The sequence below is a fragment of the Durio zibethinus genome, chromosome 1 (genome assembly GCF_047325235.1).
Source record: "Durio zibethinus cultivar Kanyao isolate XHJ-2024 chromosome 1, ASM4732523v1, whole genome shotgun sequence".
In the NCBI taxonomy this organism is placed as follows: domain Eukaryota; kingdom Viridiplantae; phylum Streptophyta; class Magnoliopsida; order Malvales; family Malvaceae; genus Durio; species Durio zibethinus.
This window is the reverse complement of record NC_143162.1, coordinates 4422621-4442910: the sequence shown is the minus strand read 5'-3', so window position 1 is coordinate 4442910 and position 20290 is coordinate 4422621. Positions and strand designations below refer to the sequence as shown.

Below are 20290 nucleotides of genomic sequence, written 5' to 3'. Positions count from 1 at the left end.
ACAATTTAATAAAATTAGTTTAAAGGATGTTGGTTAAATAGATAAAAACGGAATGTTTTGTTCATAAGATTTATATTTGATTTTTAACTTTTCATTGCAAACGATTTTTTATGAATGATTAATAAAATTAATGTAAATTTTCTTTAAATTTATAATATGCTTTGATTTGAAATGAAATAACTTGCTTTCATTTAAATTTTTATAATAAAACATTTCAATAGAATTAGACAAAAAATTATTTATTTTTTTGTTTTAATCAAGAGTCTTGGCACATTAAATAAATGAACAAAACTATCTAACGCCAACAACTCTTTTTGAGACCCCAGAAGTCCAAACTCCAGTGAGATGAACTAATTTTCTTTGGACTGATTTTTTTAAAAAATAAATAATTTTTAAATAGCATGTGAAACAAAAAAATATATATATGAAAATTTTATGTAACAACCAAGTTTTTAACATTTTTTTACTTTTTAAAATTTTTTTCCACATCAAGATGTTGGGTTGAAAGAAAGGCAGCATCAATCCAGTCTTTTTTTTATTTAGGTTTTCTTGTCCTCTTTAATTGAATCTCGTCTTCTATTTATTTTATTTATTTATTTATTTATTTTACACATGATTATCAGTCCGATACGTACACATATAGTTATATATTTAGGTATTGGGTTCATTCAATTTTTTATTTTTAAAAATTATTCAAAGACAATGACATTATATTCTGCCAGGTGCTATAAAAATATTATCCTAGAAAAAAAAAAAAAAAAGCTAAGGTTATACTGAAACTTTAATTATGTAATTATGTGAAAACATTGGTTGGTTGATAATTAGGTCTACCAACTTTTGGTGTATGGTTGATTAATTTGTTATATATGTACTCAATAATAAAATAAGAGTACGCTAACAGTATAATTTTTTTATTTTATAAATAAGATTAAAAATTATCATATATATATTTTTAATTTATATATATATATATATGTGTGATCTTCATATTTTTAGAATTTAAAAACTTCATTATCTGCAAAGGAGATAACTTTTTATAAAATAATGTAATTTTAAATTTTAATAAAATATTATTTTTATTTAGATAGGAAAAAGCATATGAGTGAGTGGCCAAAGCATTTATTAAATGATGTATATATGAAAAGGGAATTTCAAATTCCAACATGAAACATGATTATTTTGGTTATGACTAGGAGAATTCACCATCAATTTTTTAACTTAAAACTTTTTAATAAGACCTGTATTTATATTTAAGAGTATAAATAATATATTAGTACTTGTAAGTTATTTAGATTCAATTAAAATAAAATTTAAATTTAATTCGATTATTATTGAATCAAACTTGAATTCGAATAATTTGACTTATCGATTAAATCGAATTCAAACATTTTTATATTCGATTCGAGTTACTTAAAAGTTTAATTGAGTTTTTATATTATAATATATTTTAATTATTTTAATTAATAAAATATCTCGAATTCGAATTTTAATTTGAACATAAATAATCGAATTTTTATTAAATATAAAAATAAAATTTATTTTTACATGTTAATCAAGCGAGCTCAAATGACTTAATTTTTATTTCGAATAGAACTTTAGCTAAAAAAAATAAAATTTAATCGAATTCAAATCGAATTTTAAATCTCAAATTTAAAGTAAAATTCAAACTCAAATTTAATACTATATCGATTCAAATTCAATCGATTATACTACTATTTATATCCTTAATTACTTTTTTAGCATATGGCCACCTCTTTTGTGTTAAGTAAGAATTTTTACAATATTTTTTGTACAAAACTGATGACTTTAATTCACATGCACATACTTATCCACCTTCCTTCTATTTCCCTAATTTAAAATGACTTAAACCCACATGACCATTCCCTAATTTAAAATGACTTAAATTCACAACACCGTATCTAAGGCGATGAAGTCAAGCATTAGTCCACAGCATAATTAGTATTAATTAATGACAAACAATGTTTACTTTTTTACAACATTAGTTATACGAATACAAATTATACAATTTAATGAGCATTATTCAACGGATATGATATAATTATTATTGTATTATAAACAAGTAATAAATTAACAAAACATTAATCGAAATTCACCTAAATTTAAGAATTTTAGAGTGTCTCTTTTTAGTTTAAGACGATGATTTAGTAGTGTTCGAGTAACATTTATTAAGTTTTAGCCACTAATGAAAATTTCTAGATATTTTAGGCTTAGGTGGGGATTGAGCTAATCATTGTTTGTTTAGCCTTAATTTTATATAATTAAGCTTTGACGATAATCTTTCTTAATTTGGCCTAACTTTGTAGTAAAGATTTTAGTATGTCATTTTTCAGATTAAGATGACGATTTATTAGTGTTCGAGGAACGTTCGTAATTTCTTAGCCACTAATGAAATTTTATAGATTTTTAAGTTTAGGCATAGATTGAGCTAATCTTTGTTTGGTCTTAATTTTATATAATTAAGATTTGACAATACTCGTTGGCCTAATTTTATAGTAAAGATTTTAGAATGTCCTCTCTTGATTAAGATGATGATTTAGTAGTGTTCGAGTAATGTTTCATATTTTCTCAGCCACTAATGAAAGATTTTTAATCTTAGGCATAGATTGAGCTAATCTTTGTTTGGCCTTAATTTTATATAATTAAACTTTGACAATAGTCTTTGTTAATTTGGCCTAACTTTGTAGTCATTTTCCCATGACATAACAATCAATAATTCTAATAAGCTAACAGAAACAACCCAAGACAAATAACAAAAATCCATTTTTAACATTGTATTTCATGACATTGATTGTCACCTTGAAACAATGTTTTTCTCTTTTTTTAGAATATTATATGAAATTAATGTCATAAAATTAATTAATCATAAAATATTACGTAAAATCCTCAGTGCTATATTTATAAGCAATAAATTTTAAATAAATTTAAATTATGATTATATAATTACAGATAAAGTGTTTCATTTTTTATATCATGAAATTAAAAATATATTTGTTAGCTTTTTTTTCTTTTTACATTGAAATGCATCCTAACAAATATGAAAATTTCACATTTGAGACTCAACAATACCTATTGGAAGGGTGTGAATTTTCTTCTCTTAAAATAAAAAATAAAAAGGAAATTTCAACGGAAAACGTACTTGAAATTGAATGAAACTCGCTCCATCTTTCTTTCCACACAGCGTGTCTGGTCTGTTGTCTCACGGTATTGAGTTTCGAGTCAACGGAGCACACTCCTTCCTTGTGCATTTTAAAATAGAACACTTACCATCCGTCACCCGCAGTGAACGAAACCCGTCAGGTACACTGACATGCTTACGTCATTTTCACCAGGTGTCAATCTTTCATAGCCTCCATTTGTTCACTCCAAAAATTGCGCCAAATGAAAAACCATTTACCCTCCCTCCTTTGTCTTTATAAACTATAAGGTCCCCTCCAAAAGCCGCCCGACGTCTTAGAGTCAGAAAGCGTATTTTCTTTTCACCACAACGTTTTCTCATTGGTTTTTCTATTTTTTTTCTTTAAATTTTCAAAAATTTAAAACCAATGGAGGCTCTTCGCCTCACGCCACCTCATCCGCCGCTACTCCGCAACAAAGAGAGGGTCCCGACTACATCATTTACTGGGCGCCACATTACAAAGAATTGTATCCGCCCGTGGATCAGAGCCGCTGTGTCGAAACCGACGGCTGATATCCCTTCTCAGAACGTTGCTTCTCTCGATAACGCTGTCGTTTCGTCGTCGTCAACTTCTGCTGTGGTTCCTTCTGCACCGCCGAAGAAGGTGTCTGCTAATTCCCTGCGGTATCCGTCAGGTTACTTAGGCGCGGTACCGGAACGTTCAATGGATGAAGGAAACGGCGACGTAGTAAATGCGATGGAGTATTTAACGAATATTTTGTCGTCGAAGGTTTATGATGTGGCGATAGAGTCACCGTTACAGTTGGCGACTAAGTTGTCTGAACGATTGGGTAATCAAGTTTGGCTTAAGAGAGAAGACTTACAGCCTGTAAGAAAAGTTTTCATTTTTTGAAAGATTGAATTTTTTTTTCGGGGGATTATTTCATGATTCGGGGTCTTTTTTCCATTTAAAATTTGCAAACTTTGAGGTTCTAGTTTTTGGTTTTTAATTTGTATTTGGTGAGATGTCTTCTTGCTGTTGTTGTTTTTGTTTTTGGTTTTTGGGTTTTCATTTCTAATGATATTTGTTTCTATGATTGGTGGGGTGTTGGGAGATTAATACTGTTTATATTCTATGATTTTGCTTTACTTATTTTAAGCTTAACGGACTGGTTTTTTTTTGGCTTGGATTAAACCCTATTTGTTTTTTATTTATGTGCTCTGAGATGCATTGATGTTATGAGTAAATATTCACATGTTTTTTAGTTGAATTTAGTCTTTGTTTTTATAATCTGTTAATGAATTGCCAAAGCGGAAATCTTTTCTTTTTGTAGTTCAATATTGTTTTTCATATTCAGATAAAGTGCTTACAGATTTGATGTTTCATATTTTCAGGTTTTCTCTTTTAAGCTTCGTGGAGCTTATAATATGATGGCAAAGCTTCCGAAGGGACAGTTAGAAAGAGGGGTTGTTTGCTCATCAGCAGGAAATCATGCCCAAGGGGTCGCATTGGCTGCCAAGAGACTCGGTTGCAATGCTGTTATTGCTATGCCTGTTACCACACCAGAAATTAAGGTGCTATTTTGTGATGTTTCTTGTATCAATTGCATAGCACATAGGGTTTCTTAATTTGAATGGTGGGTTTCTTGTTTTGCAGTGGCAATCTGTTGAGAGGTTGGGGGCTACTGTTGTTCTCGTTGGAGATTCTTATGATGAGGCACAAGCATATGCTAAAAAACGGGCTAAAGAGGAAGGTCGAACATTTATTCCCCCTTTTGACCATCCAGATGTTATCATGGGACAAGGCACTGTTGGGATGGAGATTGTGCGTCAAATGCAAGGCCCATTGCATGCAATCTTTGTACCTATTGGTGGTGGTGGGCTTGTAGCTGGCATTGCTGCTTATGTTAAGAGGGTTTCCCCGAGGGTATGTGGGTCCTTCATATAAACATATACTATTTCTTGTTTGAAATTACATTGAATGTGCTTGTTCCTTGCCGCATGACATAATTCATCCACATCACTTAGTGTTGTATTACCATACAGGTGAAGATTATTGGAGTGGAGCCTTTTGATGCAAATGCAATGGCATTGTCGCTTCATCATGGCGAAAGAGTGATGTTGGACCAGGTTGGGGGTTTTGCAGATGGAGTAGCTGTTAAGGAAGTCGGTGTAGAAACGTTCCGCTTATGTAGGGAATTGGTGGATGGTGTCGTTCTTGTAAGCCGTGATGCTATTTGTGCCTCTATAAAGGTATGGCTTCTTTGCATTGAGCCATTTGTGCCTCTTAACATGCAGCTTAAGGTTGTCAATCTTTATTTTAGTTATTCGTTTCTGTCCTTGTATGGTACAGTTGTGAATTAAGCAAACAACTGAAATGCTGGCATGAAATACATAAAATTGTAATTTGAAACAAAGTGTCAAGTTTCTAGTTCAAATATAGTGTACCTTTGATTTAACTTGGATTCTAGATGTAGTATTTTAGGAATTGGAATGTGCCTTTGGTTCTTCATATGAAGGTAGTTCACTTCTGGTTAGTTTTGCTCGCAAATTGGGTGTTTAACTTGAATTTTAGATGCAGTTTTATGGTGTTCTATTTCCCATTTCGGGAAAGAGTGTGGCCTGTCCCCATCACCATTTGTTCTCTAATTATTTATTCTTAACCTTATGGATGTTAGAAGCCCTTCTTATGGTTTTTTCTCTCTCCTCGTGTTTGTCTCTCCAGTCTGACTAGTGCTATTGGTTTTTGTTGGATAACTGATGGCCTTCATCTAATTAACACATGGTTGTTTGAATGCTTAGGATTTACAGCTGTACTGCTTGTGTTGCAGGACATGTTTGAAGAGAAGAGGAGCATTCTGGAACCAGCAGGTGCCTTAGCCCTTGCGGGAGCTGAAGTATATTGCAAATATTACAGCCTTAAGGGAAAGAATGTTGTAGCAATAACTAGCGGTGCAAACATGAATTTTGATAAGCTTAGAATGGTTACCGAACTGGCTAATGTGGGTAGACAACAGGAGGCAGTGCTTGCAACTGTTTTGCCAGAGGAGCCTGGGAGCTTCAAACAATTTTGTGAACTGGTATTTCTCTGCAATTTTTAAAATTTTCTTTTCTACAGATGGTCGGCTTTGTTCATTTGTATTGCTAAATAGTAAGTAATAACCATTAACCTTTGGGATTGACAGGTGGGGCATATTAATATCACCGAGTTCAAATATAGATGTAGTTCTGATAAAGAGGCCGTTGTCTTATACAGGTTAGTTGTCACTGTGTTTTTAATGACTAACAAAACAGAAAAAGCTCATGCATTTGTATTTTATTTTCATTATTATGGACACTCTCTATCTCTATCTCTCTCTCTCCATGGAATTTAGAATTATTCTTTTGCATGGCCATGCTTTATGTTAGTTTAATAGTTGCAGGGATGATTTGGTAGTCAGAAATATGTGAACTGAGAGCATTCCATTATCCATTGATGTTATTTGCAGTGTTGGTGTTCACACATTTTCTGAACTTGAAGCAATGAAGCAGAGGATGGAATCATCTCAACTTAGAACTTACAATCTTACAGCAAGTGATTTGGTTAAAGATCACTTGCGTTATTTGGTAATTATAATTATTATTCTTTTTTACTTGCTTTTTTTTTGGTTCTCATGTATGTGCTGACTTTGTTAATTCTTTATTTATCTCTTTCAGATGGGAGGGAGATCAAATGTTGAAAATGAGGTTCTTTGTCGGTTTGTTTTTCCTGAGAGGCCTGGTGCTTTGATGAAGTTCTTAGATGCTTTTAGTCCACGCTGGAATATTAGTTTGTTCCATTACCGGGGTCAGGTTAGCAACCAAGACATCTTTTAGAAAACTTTCATTTCTAATGGTTTGTGATTAAAACAAATTTTGACCCTGATTTATTCCATCCAACAGGGTGAAACAGGAGCAAATGTTTTGGTTGGAATTCAAATTGCAAAGAGTGAGATGGAGGAGTTCATCTCTCGTGCTGACAGTCTTGGATACGACTATGTATTGGTAACTGATGACAACAATTTTCAACTTTTGATGCATTAATTAGAGTCAGTTCCAATCTTTTAGCGCAAGCAGACTTGGGCACAATGCACCTCTTAAAGAAAGCCACGGGGCAGATGCAAAAGGTTCGTCCAGTCCTCCTTAATTACTACTGGAATAGCAGTACATGGCAATTTCTCATTCCTTTTTGTAATTTATGGAAGTAGACTGCATGTAGTACAATAAGAATGATTAGGGTTTTGGTTCCTGCTGCTTATCAGATAACTAGTTTTTCTTGCTATGTACTAATACTTTCAGACTTATGTATCAAATATATGAGCTTTGATGCTTTAAAGGTTGTGAAGTTCATATGTGAACTATTTTTATCTTGAAGCTGATTCTCAAAATCAGTTGAAAGCCTGTCATCTTCTAACTGTTGCCCTCGTACTTCTCTCGTAGTGCCGAATGCTTTAAAGATTCATTAACAAACATAATAAAACAAAAACAATTATGTTAGACAGTCTATTGTCTGAATGGAATGACATGGTAGGGTTCTTTTTTTTTTTTTCTTTTTTTTTTCACTTTAAGCTTTTATCATGGTAGCATTTCCTCTATTTTCAGAAACTTAAACTTGCTGATGGCCTGTATAAAACCTTGATTTTGGATGCCCTGAGACTACCTTCATGATTGCATTGGTTTATTCTGAAAGTCTGAAAATGCAGAAGCATTTTACATATGCTGTCGTCGGTGGTTGGCAATGTTACTCTTTTTAATCTACTGCTGATTTGTACTACTTTTACAAATATTAAGAAATAAAAAAGCAATAGTATTATCATTCTCATATTAACTTTAGACATGCTATAAAGTAACAAAACTTGAGGCAATAACAAGTATTGTAGAGGCCAACAGTCATGATAGAATGAGAAGCTAAACATAGGATAGATGGACTTTGTCAGATTATAACATTTGTAAAAGCGTTACTACATCAGAAGAGAAGTGAATGAAAGTAAGGCTTGTCAACCATGCATTGCTTTGAACATCTATGCATGGTTCAGTTGAATCAACTGGACAAAGATAACCTCAGACACTTATCAAGAAGGTGCTGTTTCCCAACCAGAATATTGAGTCAAAAGCAAAGGAACAAGAAATCTTCAGCTCCAACGGATTCTTTCATCCTATTTTGTCAAGAGGAGCGAAGAGTGAATGGACAACAGGTCCAAAATAGGGTTGGGTTGGAGAGTTTTTAAATAAGTAGTTTCGGAGTCATTTTTATTGCAGGTCTAAAAAGGGCATTGAATGTCTCTGTTGATTGAACTTTAAGCATTAAAAATGGGTTGTGGTCCTTGAATTAATAAGGTCACTGCTGCTTGCCTGCATGCTGCATTGCTGCTACATGGTTGCAGTTGTCTAGATACTGTCCAATGCAGTTAGTAAGATTGATAGTTTACCACTCCGTAGTAAAAAAAAAACCCCAATAATAATGGCACATCAACATTTGCATTTTTACAACCTCAATGACTGCAAAAAATGGAACTTGATTCCAATAGTTCCCAAGTAAGTTAAACCCAAGGTTGGAATATGTTAGTTTTACAAAAGTAGAAATAAATTTTTATTTTCAAAATTTACATTATTTATACACATTATAATGGATATTTACAGAGAAGAAACAACTTAAATGTTACTTAATTCTTTCCCTTGGGATTCATGCGGTCATGATTCTTGAAGAAGCCGCTAACTCTTGAACGTTATGCAAAATGTGGATGCATATCCGAACGGCACCCAAACTCTTTCTAAAATGTACTTTTTTTAAAGCTTTTTAACTAATTCTCTATTGTCACCTCCTCAAGCAAAATTTGGAAACTTGGACAAAATGATTCCACTTTTCTGAAGGCCTAATGGCAATAAATCATGGGCCTTATGGAGTCTTAAACATGCCTCTTCTCCTAGAAATAAGCACCTTTACTGGAACCATAATCTTGACATTTGTATCACTTTGACCATCATTCACCATGCCTCTCCCTCCTTAAATTCTCCTTCACACCCCCCATTCACTTCTCTTTTACACCTCTCCCTTTACTGTTGAGACATTGGGGAAAAAAAAGAAAAAAAGAAAATGAGAGTTTCAAGTAAGTTCTTGGCTTCCTTGGTTGTTCTGGTTTCTTCAGTGGCTAATGCAGACCCTCTTGTACCTGCACTCATCATCTTTGGGGACTCTGTTGTTGATGTTGGGAACAACAACAACCTCAATACACCTATCAAAGCAAATTTCCCACCATATGGAAGAGATTTTGTTACTCACAATCCAACTGGAAGATTCTGCAATGGAAAACTGGCCACAGACTTCACTGGTAATCTTTCTTGAGAACCCATACTTTTCTTTCATGAAGTTCTGACACCCTCTTCTCTCATGGTGCTGTTCATTCCTGCATGCACAGCCGAGTACCTCGGGTTCACTTCATACCCACCAGCTTACCTTAGTCGAGATGCCAGAGGAAATGCTCTCCTGACTGGAGCCAACTTTGCTTCAGCTGCTTCTGGTTTTTATGACAGAACTGCAAACCTATACGTAAACAACTAAGATCCAAACCCTCTCTTTCTCTCTCTGAAATTTGATTGTCTAACAGATGAATTTTTTTTGTTGATATATCTAGCGTGCCATTCCATTGACCCAACAGTTAAACTACTACAAGGAGTATCAAACGAAAGTGGTGAACATGGTAGGAGAAGCTAAAGCTAATAATATATTCTCAGGCACCATACATCTTTTGAGTGCAGGAAGCAGTGATTATATTCAGAACTACTATATCAATCCTTTAGTCAATAGAGTCTATACACCAGATCAGTTTTCCAACTTTCTCATAACCTCCTACTCTACTTTCATTCAGGTATCCTTTAGCATTCATTTATAGGCGCAATTATGTTTTGTGAAAATAATTATGAGGTACATGCAACTTTAACATATATCTTCTGCAATATCTGGACCATTTACATGAGAAATTCATGCTTGTTTTCAATTATGTTTGTATCTCTGACCTAAATCCAAGTTCTGGAAACCATGTTACTAGATATATTATACTGTTAACAGGAAAAAAGAAATGCATTTGTATGGGAGCTCAAACACATTTTTTACTGAAAAGAAAGAAAAGAGAAGCTGATAACTGTTTCATGTTTGTGACAGAATCTGTATGGACTAGGAGCAAGGAGGATTGGGGTGACAACCCTACCACCAACAGGCTGTTTGCCTGCAGCCATCACCCTATTTGGTGCTGGAAGTAACCAGTGTGTTGCAAGGTTAAACCAAGATGCTATTGCTTTCAACAATAAACTGAATAGCACAACCCAAAGCCTGCTGGACAAGATGCCTGGTCTCAAACTTGTCGTGTTTGACATATACCAGCCTCTCTTGGACATGGAGACGAGGCCCGCTGATCATGGTAAACCACCTATTGTGCAACAGAGCAGTTAAACAACACAATTAATCAACGTTTCAAATAAGTAGTAACTATTAAAATTTCTTTGAATACATACTCTGCTGTCAAAACTTTTAAGTGAATAGAATCAACTAGATTGGATTTTCCGACAGCAATTTTTAATTACCAAATTTCATTCTTTAACCAAGGAAAACCTAGCATTATGAGTATAAGGTAAGATTTTCTTTATAATAACAAGAAACGAATAAATTTGGGGTTGTCTCTGATCAACTTATGACATTATCTATATAAATTTCATAAAAACGTGGATACTTTCATTATTTTATTCAAGGCTCCATTATTCTGGATTTTCCAGATGAATGAGGAGACTCGTTAATATTGTGAATGTGGTGTTATTAATGCAGGTTTCTTTGAGTCAAGAAAAGCTTGCTGCGGAACAGGTACTCTAGAGACATCCCTGCTTTGCAATGCCAGGTCTGTCGGAACATGCTCCGATGCTACATCATATGTGTTTTGGGATGGATTCCATCCCTCCGAAGCTGCTAACCAGGTTTTGGCAGGTGATTTGCTAGCACAGGGGTTCTCCCTCATCTCTTGAAGCTATTTCCTTCATTGTCATAGAAAGTAAACAAAAGAAAACACTACCACCTGCTCTTGTAATCTTCTCATACGCAAAATATATTAGATATTACTAAAATATGAACTTCGTCAGTCTGACTGTTTTAGCAGGATAAGTTTAGTAGTTTCACATGTAAAACCTCCATAGTTATGCTTGTAGCATCTTGTGTCAGGGAAGTTTATGCATTGATCCTTGCCTCAATAAGATGATTATGATTGTTATAATTTAGTCAACTTGTTCCAAGTAAGGAAACCAAATGCAAATTGTTATATGATATAGTAGCATAAGCATAGTGAAAGACGTGCAAACTCTTTTACTCTGCCCTTACTAGCATACAACTGTTGGGTTGTCATTTATTGCATATTCCGACATAATCAAAATTTGCTATTGGTGAAATCATTTTCGGAGCTCTGCCCAAGTTATCTAAGTTCTTCCACAAGTAGGCTTCATTTTCTATAAATCAATTCTTCCAGTCATTTTCTTCCATTCCTATAACAATTCTCTGTTCATCCAAACAGTATCCATTATCTTTAAATTAACCATAAATTAACCATCAATAGACCAGATGACAATTGGAAGACGCTTAAGCTTTATCATGGATATTTTAATCCATTAAATATGTATTTGATACATAAAATTATAATAAAATAAAATAATATGATATTATGAATAAGATTAAATTAAATAATGTTATCTTATCTTGTGTTTAATATATACAAGGATTAAAATAAAATAATTTATTTATTGATCAAAATTATCCTTCCTTAAAGTATATACAATTCAAATTATTAATGTAATTTTTAAAGGTATAAAAACACAAATAAGTTCAATTCCACAGACTAAAATAATTTTCTTTACTTTGGGAAGATTGAATCATCCGATACCAAGAGGATAATTAATCTTCCTTATAATCCTGTTAATTTTTTTAGATACAAACTAAATATAATATATGATGATTATCATTTTATTTTATTCATTATCTTATATACTAAACATGACCTAAAATCCTTATAGTTGATATAAATAAATTTACATAATCAGGAAGTCAAACTCAAGTGGTACTAAAACTTCACCTGAACCGGTTAAATATCTGAGGACCCTAAGAAAGTTCAAATCCTGCATTAGAACTAATTGCATAACGAAGCTTTGCTTTCAGAGTACTTGACCTCTTGTATGTTGGAAGCTGTAACCACCCAATGGAGCAAGGAAACAGAGATGAAATTAGTTGAGATCCTCAATTCCCCCTCCCATATGCAGATATGAGATGATAAATCAGTTGTCTTAAAGTTTGATGTTGTAATGAAGCCTTTTAACAGAGTAGTTATTAGAGTGGAGGGGACCCATCCCCCATTTTTGTACCTTGAGAGTGTTATAGCATGTAGAAGCTGATGGAAGCCGCTCCACATCTGAACCTCCAATTGTTGCCCAAAGTGGGGCATCACTTGCAACCTATACAAGATCAAGATTCCTGATTTAGTTTCAGTTGTTGACAAGATATTAAGATAGTCATGTAGCCATTTCTCTATATACAGTTCTCATTTATCCCTGTCCTTTACTATGATATTTTTTCTCTAAATCTTTGGGAATTTCTTTTTTTTTCTTCTTTTTTTCCTTCTTTTGTTTGTTGTGATCAATTTCACTAAATTGCTTATGTATCAACTGGGCAAACTTTTAACCGAGATAACAGCATACCTTATGAATTGTGAAAGATGGCTGCAAGTATTTGAACCCAAGTAAAGGAGCTCGAGAACAACTAGTCACAAATTTTAGCAGCATACAACGTTCTTTTGGCTCAAAATCCTTCATAACCTAAAATTAAGTTCAAAATAAAGACTATTCATGCAGCAGTTTCCACTTTCCATGATTAAAAAATTTTGAGGGACTAAAGACCAAAGATGAAAAAAAATCAGTTAAACTTTAGTTACGCTAATACCTCCCAGAAAAGTTTAATAGTTCGACTTCCCTCGGAATAACCACCAGTATACCGTGTGTTATTTCTTAAATCATCAACATCAATATCATGGTCTCCACCAGAAAGTAACTGTATACAGCAATATGGGTCAGTGTTTTGTGCTGTTAGTCAAGCCCAACATTAAGTGATTAGTGACAAATCCATAGAAAAACATTTGCAATAAAAGACAGTAAAACTAGTGCACAACTATGACTCTACAAAAACAATCTGGAATGAAAATACCTGATTAAATTCACTTGCATTAAATAACTTCAACCAAGAGGGAGATATAAGATCAGTTAAACCCCTATAAAATGCATTTGAAAAGGGCAGTATCTGCAGTTCAACATTGACAACATGATGAATTTGTGATACATAGATATATTTCTATAATATTTACAAAATAACTAGATAAAGACCTGTCGATTGAGTTTGTAATCTGCCATTGCATGAACATATTGCATCTTGTTGTCATTAGTCACACAAACATCCTTGCCACCAGGTTTAAGCTCGATAACATGCCTTTTACCAAAAGATTCTTCAGTGACTGTGAAATCTAGACAGAGCTCCTTAATATCACCATCATAGTTCTGCAGTTAAAACATCCAACAAAATTAAAAAGTTGGAGGATTTTCCTTTACATGTATAGATCTCAAACATCAAGACCTTGGCATAAAGGAAAAAAATAAATTACTAAATGTGTTACATTAAAGCAGATGGGAAAAGCAAATAATAGATCCTTAATCTCAAAGAATTTAGATCATGATGAAAGGTGATACTTCCAGAATCCTAGAAGAGTGATATAAGAAACAAGGAATGTAGGATCCTGAAGATGACATATTGCGCATGGTTTTGCAGACTTTCTCCCATGAGGAATATTTAAGTAATCATTGTGAACACAAAGATCGCCGAAACTTTCTGTTAGAAAATGAAAAAAACTTGAGCCTGGGTATGCTACCATAGTGATGGAGAAATACTGTAGAGAGAACAGATAAACATCAAATTCTCTTTTAGTTTTTTTTCTTTTCTTTTTTGAATAATTATATACAACCTGTTTTTCTTTTAATTAACCTCTTTCTTATTCTTTTATGTTCTCTGGTGATCAAATGATTGGTAAGGCTTAAAATACTCTCTCATCTTCTTTCTCCCTGTAGCTTATGGACAATCCATCCAATAATGAGTATGTAAAGAAAACAACAAAGTTTGTCCTTCAAAAAAGACAAAGAAATAAAGAAATATCATCTAGCTATCAAAGAAGCAAGCTACAGGAAATTGATGCCTTGGATTCTGTCCTTGTTGACTTGCTTAAAATAGCTAAAGAAATGCAGACGTCATAATACTTACTTCATCCTATCACACATAGGAGTCACTTTCAGGTTAACTTAAACACTTCACCCACCTTAATACCTTCCCATTAGCAGCATCTTGCTAATTCTTGCCCAACAATTAGCTCAATACGCAAAGCAGTCTTATCACCCAGAAAATGCATTTCTGTTAATCCTTCCAAATGTAACAGAAACATCAAGTGGCATACAAACTACACCACCTATAATGCTATTTGTATACTCGAAAAATAATTTAGCTATTTTAGGAGCGTCAACTTCAGAAAGGAATAAAACATGAAAAGGCAACATGCATGATCTTCATTGGGGCTAACCTTGACATACATAAGATTCCGATAGAGCTCTGGATCAAGTGTTGATAGTTCATCAAGAAAGCTATATCGGCCCAACAGCTTTTGCACAAAAACATGTGAAAAAGCGTAATCCAGTAATATTCCTTCATAGAGTGCTTTACCAACAACTCTTCCAAGAAATTCAATCATCTGGATACCATTCAGTAGATATCTTGCAGCTGCATTAGGTATTAGAAGTCTGTCTGCCGTTGATGTTTGGGAAAATAACCCATACCTTTAGATAGGCAAAAATAAATTAACTTAAAAAGTTAATAAATGAATACCACCTTTTTCAGCATAAACACCAATATGAACTTACTCGGGAGCAAAAGCTGCTTTAGATATATCAGTTAAAAATTCTTTAGATAATCCACCATAATCCAGACCAGCCTCTGGAAGGCCACATTCACTAACAAATGACACATGAATTGATGACTTCAACCTCGAGCCAAGTGAATTTAATTGTCGAAAGCCATCTTCAACTATATGACCTCGACGAATAACTATCTCAGCTGATCGTGAACCAGGTCCAGCCACTTCACCAGCCATTCTCCGAGAGACTTTATCCATATTGATAAACTCTCTAAACATTTGAACCCTGCCAAAGATACAAACTATGTCAACAAAAGGACTTTGGCTTAGTCAAATAAAATTAGGCTATTCTGTATCTATGTAATAGGAGGTTTGGATGATCATTTAATGTATGTCAGATGTTACTTCTCATTTGAGTGCGACAATATCATCAGCGCATATTTCTGGAGAGAGCTCATTCAAAATAGGAACTATTTACTTTTCATGATACGAAATTCTGGTGAACAAAAAAAGAAGTGCAGACCTAAATTACATGGTATAGGCATCAAATTTTTTATGATTTAATACCTTTCTTCAAATGGAAATACATGTGGCATAATGGTGATTACAGAACCCATATTGTGAACAACCATAGCATCCTCTGATCTGATGTTAGCTGATAGAACTTCATGAGTTCTGGCAGCTACTGCAATTGGAGGTCGGCTCCTTCTAGCTGGTGAAAGCCACAAAGCAGGGGTACAGAACTGGTGCCTGCAATCCCTTTCATACATAAGATGCAAGCATCTGATGGCAGAATCCAGAAGGGAACCATTCTGTTGGCCCAAACTAAAAGACAGGCCATTATAGACTAGTGTATTAAGCACTGATGCAATTCTTCGCTGTTGCTCCAGTGTGAATGGAACCTAAATCATGCACAAAATACTCCAATAAACAACAGAGACAAAGATTGAAAGCAAAGAGATAAGTAAATAAAAAGTTTACCTGTTTCTCATAAAACTCTATGTCGTCAAGAACTAATAGCAGATGAGAATAGGTGGCACAGAACAGATGAAGCAGACATGACATATCTTTAGAAATACCTTGAGGACCATGCCTCAAAGGCTCTATATCCCAAACATCAAGAGAATCACCATCAACCAGATGATCATCAGCTGAATCTGAAAAATCAACCTCTGCTTGTGATTTGCCAGTGAACTTCTGCAATACATTAACCCATTTATTGACTCCATCCTTATTGGCTTGTTTTGGTTTTTTATCAATTCCTTCTTTTTTCCTCCCTGAAACTTTGCTTGTACCATGATTAGTATCTCCAATGGTGTGACTATTCCCATGGAAAATGGAACTTTCTAGCACTCCCCAAAGGTTGCCAAGAAATCCAGGAGTGAAAGATAGCATATTCAGAACAGGCAACGGCCCAATCATCGGATTGAATGCTGCAAATATTCTAAGCATGTATGAGTAAAAATATGCAATATCAAGCAATTCCAAGTTCTCCAAAGATTCTGAGTTGTTTGCAGGTAGGATCTTGGCCTCATTCATATGAGCATATCTTTTTGATATTTCCAAAAGCTTTTTAAGATGCCATTGCTCACAAACAGGTCTAAATAGGTCCATGAAGGATGTCTTTAAGGATCCACAAGTTGTCTCGTTCTCCTGCACGCTGACAGGCAGTTCATAAGCTCCATCATTACCTTCAAGATTCTGATTCCCCTTTTCATTCCACCCAGCATTATGAAGCCATGCCAATAAGTTGTCTGCAAGAATGGTTACACCATGGACATAGGATACAAATTCTAGACCTTGGTTCAAGGCTCCAGAATCCAAAAAATCATTCTCACTCCCAGCAGTTAGGTCTATAATGTTTGCAAGAGCCCAACCAACTGGTGGAATTACCTTCAAAGAACAGTCCATGCTGGACTGATCAATGTCTGACATCTTTCTGATGATTATATCTCTTGAAATCTGTCATCACCTGCCATGGTTTGATCAGTCCCACATGCCTCAAATCATAGAGTTGTGTAATAAGTAAAACAGAATTTGAAATTTAGGGCTTTTGCAAATGAATTAAAGGATTAATAGTAAAAGATAGTAAATGAAATTGCAATCTATTATACAAGTAATGGATTTATAGGAAAGCCATATACTTAGAAAACACCATGTCCTACAGTTGATAAACACATATCGATTCTCATTTGAGCACCAAGGTTATAGCACTTCAGACATTTGCAGAAAACTTCCTAAAGATGCAATGATGAGTGAAAATAACCGCAGCCAACCCCAGGGTACATGTATTAGTCTCTATTTAAATTGGTAATACTATGCCATATATTTCCAAAATCCACATGCAATAAAGCAAATGCAGCACAACAAATTCTGTTTCCCACGATAATGATAAGATCAGATCAGAATGCTATTGCTTTGTTGATTTCAGCTTGCAATATCTAATATCAGGAAGCCACCACATGGCCTTTTAAAGAACTATAATATTGACTGCCAATTAAAGTAGGCTAAATAAGAACTGAATCATAGAAAAATTGATAAAATAGCATCAGATGCTTGGATAGTATGAATTCAAATAAGATAACTAAAGGTCAAAGGCAGAATATCAAATCAAAATTCTTGAAAATGTATGAGAAAGAGAACATTAAGGAGATTATAATTTAATAAAGCATTACCATTAAAATTTGCAAACATGGTGAAAGAGTAGATTTGTGTTTTAGAGCAGGTAGAAGAACAGCTGGTAGACGATGAGTAAGCCAAGGAATTGTAAGTAAATGTAAAGAGTACTGCTCAGCAGCAGAATGCAAATCAAACTCGCTAAAGCCAGCCACTTTAAAGGTTCTCAGATTAAATGGCCGAATAGCTAGAGTAATTGCACTTGCGGTGATCAAGAACTCATCATCAGTCTGGACAATATTTTTCACTTTTGGAGAAAAACAAACATCCAATTTGCTTATATATCTTCTCAGAGATACATAAAGGCCACTTCTACAACTTCCCATAAAGCAAACCAAGTTCTTCACTGCTGCATCTGCATCCCCAATATTGTCATCATTAACAATCTTCCAACTTTTCAGATCAGTTAAGACAACAACAAGACGCAATGCTAGAGATGTCAGAACGAAAATATCTTGACTCTGTGCAAGGGACGTATCACACTCTGAAAGAATGAATGAGCAGAGTGAAATAAGCTTTTTTGCTTGATAAGTTGATGTTCTTCTCTCTTCAGTCGTACCCACGATCAGGGAGCAGATATTCTTCCTTGAATCTATCCACCGAACAAGGAAATCACTACAGCTGTTTAATAACATTGACAAACTAAAAGGATACGAAAAGAGGGGATCCGAAATCTAATACACAGCAGCATATTTCATGAAACTATAAGAGCAATGGCTTTAAAATGATTAGCATACCTATTGAATTTATGCTTTCCAGGAGAATCTTAAAGCAAGTCTGCGTACATTTTAATTCTCTGGCAAGAATCTTTCGACGCCGAATTGATAAACATGTAATAAAGAAAATAAAAGGCCTCAAAACACTTTTGGAAATCAATTCCCCAGTCATAAACTCAGCTTGATTTTTCACCAAAATTTCCCATTCTTCTTGAAATTCCATACCCACTTTCCTTGTCACGTTATAGCTTCTCCAGACTCTCTGCAAAATTTATGTAAAAGAAAAAAAACTGAGAAACTATTTAAAGAAACAATTTAATTGAAAAAGAAACTTAGTGAAAAGTGAACCTGGATAAAGATTGCAGCGTAAGCAGCTTTTCTTGCATAATTGCGATTCTCTCTTTCTTGAGAAACTTTCTCGAGCAGCGCATCTCTCGATATTTCTTTGGCGCTTGCTCCTCTCAAAGATACCTGAATTTGAGTAACCCGATCGAATATTAAACATTGGATTAAGCAGATAAAAATTGGAAAATTTGTATACGTAAATCGATTGATTAAACCCTAATTGAATTGAAGGACCGAGAGAAAGGGGCCCTAACCTGATGTTTTCGAGGTTCGTCCATGGCTGAGAGACGATCACCTAAAGGAACCTAATCAAAGCTTCTTTTTTTTTTTTTTTCTTTTTTTCACTTTTAGCTTTCCGTCAACGGCCAAAAAAAAAAAAAAAAAAATGGAATTATGTCTTGGACGTTTTGATTACATTCTGATGTTTCGTAAGCACGCAAAGTGTTGACCGTTTAAACCACTCTCGCACTCGGTGTACTATTTTTTAAAAATATTAAATTTTTTTAGTTTTAACTCAGTCTGAAAAATTATCATATTTGATTTACGATCAAAATTAATAAGGTAATATACGATTTAAAAATATAATAAAAATTTTAAAAAATAATTAAAAAGCATATAAAATATTTTTAATCCATAATTAAAAAATTACATTATCAATATAAAATTTTTTCTTAACATACATTAACTTTATTTGTAATTAAAAACACTATCAATGTAAGACTTTGTTTGTTTTGAAGAAAATGATTTTCAAAAAACTATTTTTGAAAAATATTTATTTTTTTGAACTGAAATAAATTTTTTGTTATATGAATGAGTTAACAAAAAATATTTTTCGGTTATTTTTTGAATTTTTTTAAAAAATAATATTAATATAATTATTAAAATATTAAAAATTATTTATTATTAAAATATATTGGAATTATTTAATATTAAAATTATTAATATTAAAAAATAAACATATTTTAATAATAATATTTAATATTAAAATATTATGTTAATATAAAAAAAACTTAAAATAAAACTATTTATTATTCTTTATATCTTTATTAATATATTATAATATTATTTATTAATAATATTTATTAATATATTATATTAATAGTATATTATTTATTAATAATATATTATTTAGTAATATATTATATTAATAGTATATTATTTATTAATAATACATTATTTATTAATATATTACTATATTATTTTTAATATATTATTTATAAATAAAATTATGCTAAAAAACATTGATAAAAAAATTTACTTATAGATAGCTTTTTGGTTTAAATATTTTTCTTTTTTCAAATTCATAAGATAATTTTTAAAAAATAATTTTATTTTTCATTGACTAATAAATTATTTTTCATTGATTAGTTAATTTTTTATCCAATAAATACTTAAAAATACAAAAATTATTTTTTGAAAGTCATTTTCTA

General features: G+C 33.0%; 3 protein-coding genes across 6 annotated transcripts; 2 read left to right on the top strand and 1 right to left on the bottom strand.

Moving 5' to 3' along the window:
• The first annotated feature begins 3461 nt into the window (after window positions 1-3461).
• LOC111311778 (threonine dehydratase biosynthetic, chloroplastic-like) lies at window positions 3462-7521 on the top strand. Its single transcript, XM_022911472.2, has 9 exons — window positions 3462-4025; window positions 4532-4711; window positions 4794-5063; window positions 5183-5389; window positions 5968-6216; window positions 6322-6392; window positions 6625-6742; window positions 6833-6967; window positions 7058-7521. Exons 1-9 carry the CDS (start codon window positions 3564-3566, stop codon window positions 7196-7198), a joined length of 1833 nt encoding a protein of 610 aa, XP_022767207.2. The 5' UTR covers window positions 3462-3563; the 3' UTR covers window positions 7199-7521.
• Window positions 7522-8797: 1276 nt separating this feature from the next.
• Window positions 8798-11456, top strand: LOC111311779 (GDSL esterase/lipase At5g03820-like). Its single transcript, XM_022911474.2, has 5 exons — window positions 8798-9483; window positions 9571-9701; window positions 9787-10020; window positions 10314-10569; window positions 10971-11456. The coding sequence occupies exons 1-5, from the start codon at window positions 9249-9251 to the stop codon at window positions 11162-11164; spliced, it is 1050 nt and encodes a 349-aa protein (XP_022767209.1). The 5' UTR covers window positions 8798-9248; the 3' UTR covers window positions 11165-11456.
• UPL7 (ubiquitin-protein ligase 7) lies at window positions 10126-19220 on the bottom strand. 4 transcript variants are annotated; one of them, XR_016341718.1, is made up of 15 exons: window positions 19115-19220; window positions 18864-18986; window positions 18537-18777; window positions 17799-18391; window positions 16105-17085; window positions 15691-16025; window positions 15131-15409; window positions 14804-15046; window positions 13556-13726; window positions 13380-13472; window positions 13119-13226; window positions 12878-12994; window positions 12545-12634; window positions 12259-12368; window positions 10126-10578 (listed from the first exon to the last, which is right to left on the bottom strand). XR_016341718.1 is itself a non-coding variant. In XM_022911469.2 (15 exons), exons 1-14 carry the CDS (start codon window positions 19136-19138, stop codon window positions 12285-12287), a joined length of 3492 nt encoding a protein of 1163 aa, XP_022767204.2. In that variant the 5' UTR covers window positions 19139-19220; the 3' UTR covers window positions 10126-10578; window positions 12259-12284. The 4 variants fall into 4 exon arrangements, 2 of the variants coding, with proteins under 2 accessions (XP_022767204.2, XP_022767205.2); XM_022911469.2 differs by having other exon boundaries at window positions 14794-15046; XM_022911470.2 differs by lacking the exons at window positions 12878-12994; window positions 13119-13226 and having other exon boundaries at window positions 14794-15046.
• Between the last annotated feature and the right edge of the window lie 1070 nt (window positions 19221-20290).

What these genes read in the sequence shown, in the direction of transcription:
- LOC111311779 (XM_022911474.2), top strand. Translation starts at nt 9,249, where the DNA reads ATGAGAGTTTCAAGTAAGTTCTTGGCTTCCTTGGTTGTTCTGGTTTCT. An exon ending in ACTGGCCACAGACTTCACTG is followed by an intron (nt 9,484 to 9,570) that starts GTAATCTTTCTT and finishes CTGCATGCACAG; the next exon opens with CCGAGTACCTCGGGTTCACT. An exon ending in CCTACTCTACTTTCATTCAG is followed by an intron (nt 10,021 to 10,313) that starts GTATCCTTTAGC and finishes TGTTTGTGACAG; the next exon opens with AATCTGTATGGACTAGGAGC.
- UPL7 (XM_022911469.2), bottom strand. Translation starts at nt 19,138, where the DNA reads ATGGACGAACCTCGAAAACATCAG. An exon ending in GGAATCTTATGTATGTCAAG is followed by an intron (nt 13,727 to 14,793) that starts GTTAGCCCCAAT and finishes TTTTAACTGCAG; the next exon opens with AACTATGATGGTGATATTAA. An exon ending in CTATTAAACTTTTCTGGGAG is followed by an intron (nt 12,995 to 13,118) that starts GTATTAGCGTAA and finishes ACTTAATTTTAG; the next exon opens with GTTATGAAGGATTTTGAGCC.
- LOC111311778 (XM_022911472.2), top strand. Translation starts at nt 3,564, where the DNA reads ATGGAGGCTCTTCGCCTCACGCCACCTCATCCGCCGCTACTCCGCAAC. An exon ending in GAGGCCGTTGTCTTATACAG is followed by an intron (nt 6,393 to 6,624) that starts GTTAGTTGTCAC and finishes TGTTATTTGCAG; the next exon opens with TGTTGGTGTTCACACATTTT. An exon ending in AAGATCACTTGCGTTATTTG is followed by an intron (nt 6,743 to 6,832) that starts GTAATTATAATT and finishes TATCTCTTTCAG; the next exon opens with ATGGGAGGGAGATCAAATGT.